This window comes from Trichechus manatus, unplaced genomic scaffold, assembly GCF_000243295.1.
Source record: "Trichechus manatus latirostris isolate Lorelei unplaced genomic scaffold, TriManLat1.0 scaffold00085, whole genome shotgun sequence".
Taxonomy (NCBI): domain Eukaryota; kingdom Metazoa; phylum Chordata; class Mammalia; order Sirenia; family Trichechidae; genus Trichechus; species Trichechus manatus.
The window spans coordinates 11,888,737-11,890,460 of record NW_004444021.1 but is presented as its reverse complement, the minus strand read 5'-3'; the positions used below and the strand labels follow the sequence as shown (position 1 = coordinate 11,890,460).

Sequence of the window (1,724 nt, the reverse complement as noted above, 5' to 3'; positions counted from 1 at the left end):
AGGACTTTCCTTAAAAGTCAAGAATACAGAATAATGTTAGATCAATGTTTCTTAGGAGCTATGCAAATAAAATCAGACATACAAATTCCTAGATTACCTACTGATACTGTTATCATCAATACACAGCACTTTTCCTCACATCTGAGGATACAGAGCAGTGGTCTTTTTTTATTTAACATGGTATCACATGATTACAAGAGGTACTGTTTTTAAAATTTCAGTGTACACATTCCAATGAGAGATAAAACCGTGTTATTTTTTAAACTCAGCAAATACACAGGTGTGTAATATTTAAATAGCAATGGGCATCATACAACTACAAAGACAAAGATAATAAGAATAAATGCCTACCTTCCCTGATAGCTGTGAAAGGTGTACCTTCCTCTTCTTGCAGCCTGATCACCTTCAGGGCTACCAATTTCCCGTTGACCCTGGAAGAAATGAAGGAAAAGATAAGCAAACGAGTGAAAATATGTTCCTATTATGGTTTTAATTATCTTCTTTACAATTTACATTTTATGCACTTTTACACTGAAAATGTCAGAGACTCAATCATGCTACCACAACAAGATAAATTTCAGTAAGGCTGAGAATTCTATAACATCATTACAAATATTCACACTTTAAATATTCATATTTTAAATATTCACACTTGCATAGTCCAAGATTTAATTGAAGTTTTCTATGATTCAGTCTATATTCCTTCCAGAATGAAACTAGAACTTAAAAAAAACAGCATGCTTGTCCAACTATTCTCAGATTAATTTAAAATCAAGAAATCAGAATAACTCTCCTTTGTTTCCCCCCAGTACAGTGTAGTTCCTTCTTTATTTCATTTGCTGAAATCTTCGTCTTCCTGTCTTTAGTTGGGGGCATTCAATCCCCCAAGAATAAACACTTGACACTCAGTCTTCTCTCTCCTCTTTATCTTAAGATCACCCATTTCCTTTTCGTCCTCTTTTTTTTTCCCTAGAGTCTCCTAAAATTAGATTTCGTCTGGTTGGGTTTTATGTTATGAAAATACAAGTTATGAATATTTCACCATTATGAGACCTATCCAAAGCAAATGATTTTTCCAGACATACTCTAAATGTGTATCAGCTAAAATTAAATGTAAGATTGTGCTATGGAAATAACTGTTCATTCAGAGTCAATTCTGTCAACAATCAAAGACGTGACTATATTGGTCTTCTCTTTGAGTGCTCTACTTTCTACCTTCGCTAGGCCTAGCAACATACTTTATTTGGTCGGTTGACTGGTTTAACTAAAACAGGTAAAACAAGCACACATTAAAAATGTAAGAGGTACAACAAGATATTTAATGAAAAGTAAACGTCCCTGCCATATACTCTTCAATCAGCTACCTCTCTTCTTTTGACGTTATCACTAACCACTATTCATGTATACCTTTAGAAAAAATATATATATAAATAAAAATGTTACTATATCATAAGTACATTGTATACTGTTTTTGTCATTTAAGAAAATATTTTGATGACTTACTTATAAATTCAATAATACTTATATTTTCAATTATCTCATATGCATGTGAAAGGAGAACAATGAATAAGGAAAACTGAAGAAGGAATGATGCCTTCGAATTGTGGTGTTGGCGAGGAATATTGAATATACCACAACTGCCAGAAGAACAAACAAATCTGTCTTGGAAGAAGCACATTCAGAATGTTCCTTAGAAGCAAGGATGGCGAGACTTCATCTCACAT

At 33.0% G+C, this 1,724-nt stretch overlaps 1 protein-coding gene across 1 annotated transcript in view; it reads right to left on the bottom strand.

The window, feature by feature from the left end:
• Window positions 1-1,724, bottom strand: part of LOC101356650 (cyclin-dependent kinase 14-like) — a gene marked incomplete at its 3' end in the record, with an annotated part of 331,988 nt that overhangs the window by 79,398 nt on the left and 250,866 nt on the right. Inside the window, exon 5 of the mRNA XM_023736083.1 lies at window positions 352-431. Within this exon, the coding sequence (XP_023591851.1) occupies window positions 352-431 (80 nt within the window). The remainder of the gene's footprint in view (window positions 1-351; window positions 432-1,724) is intronic.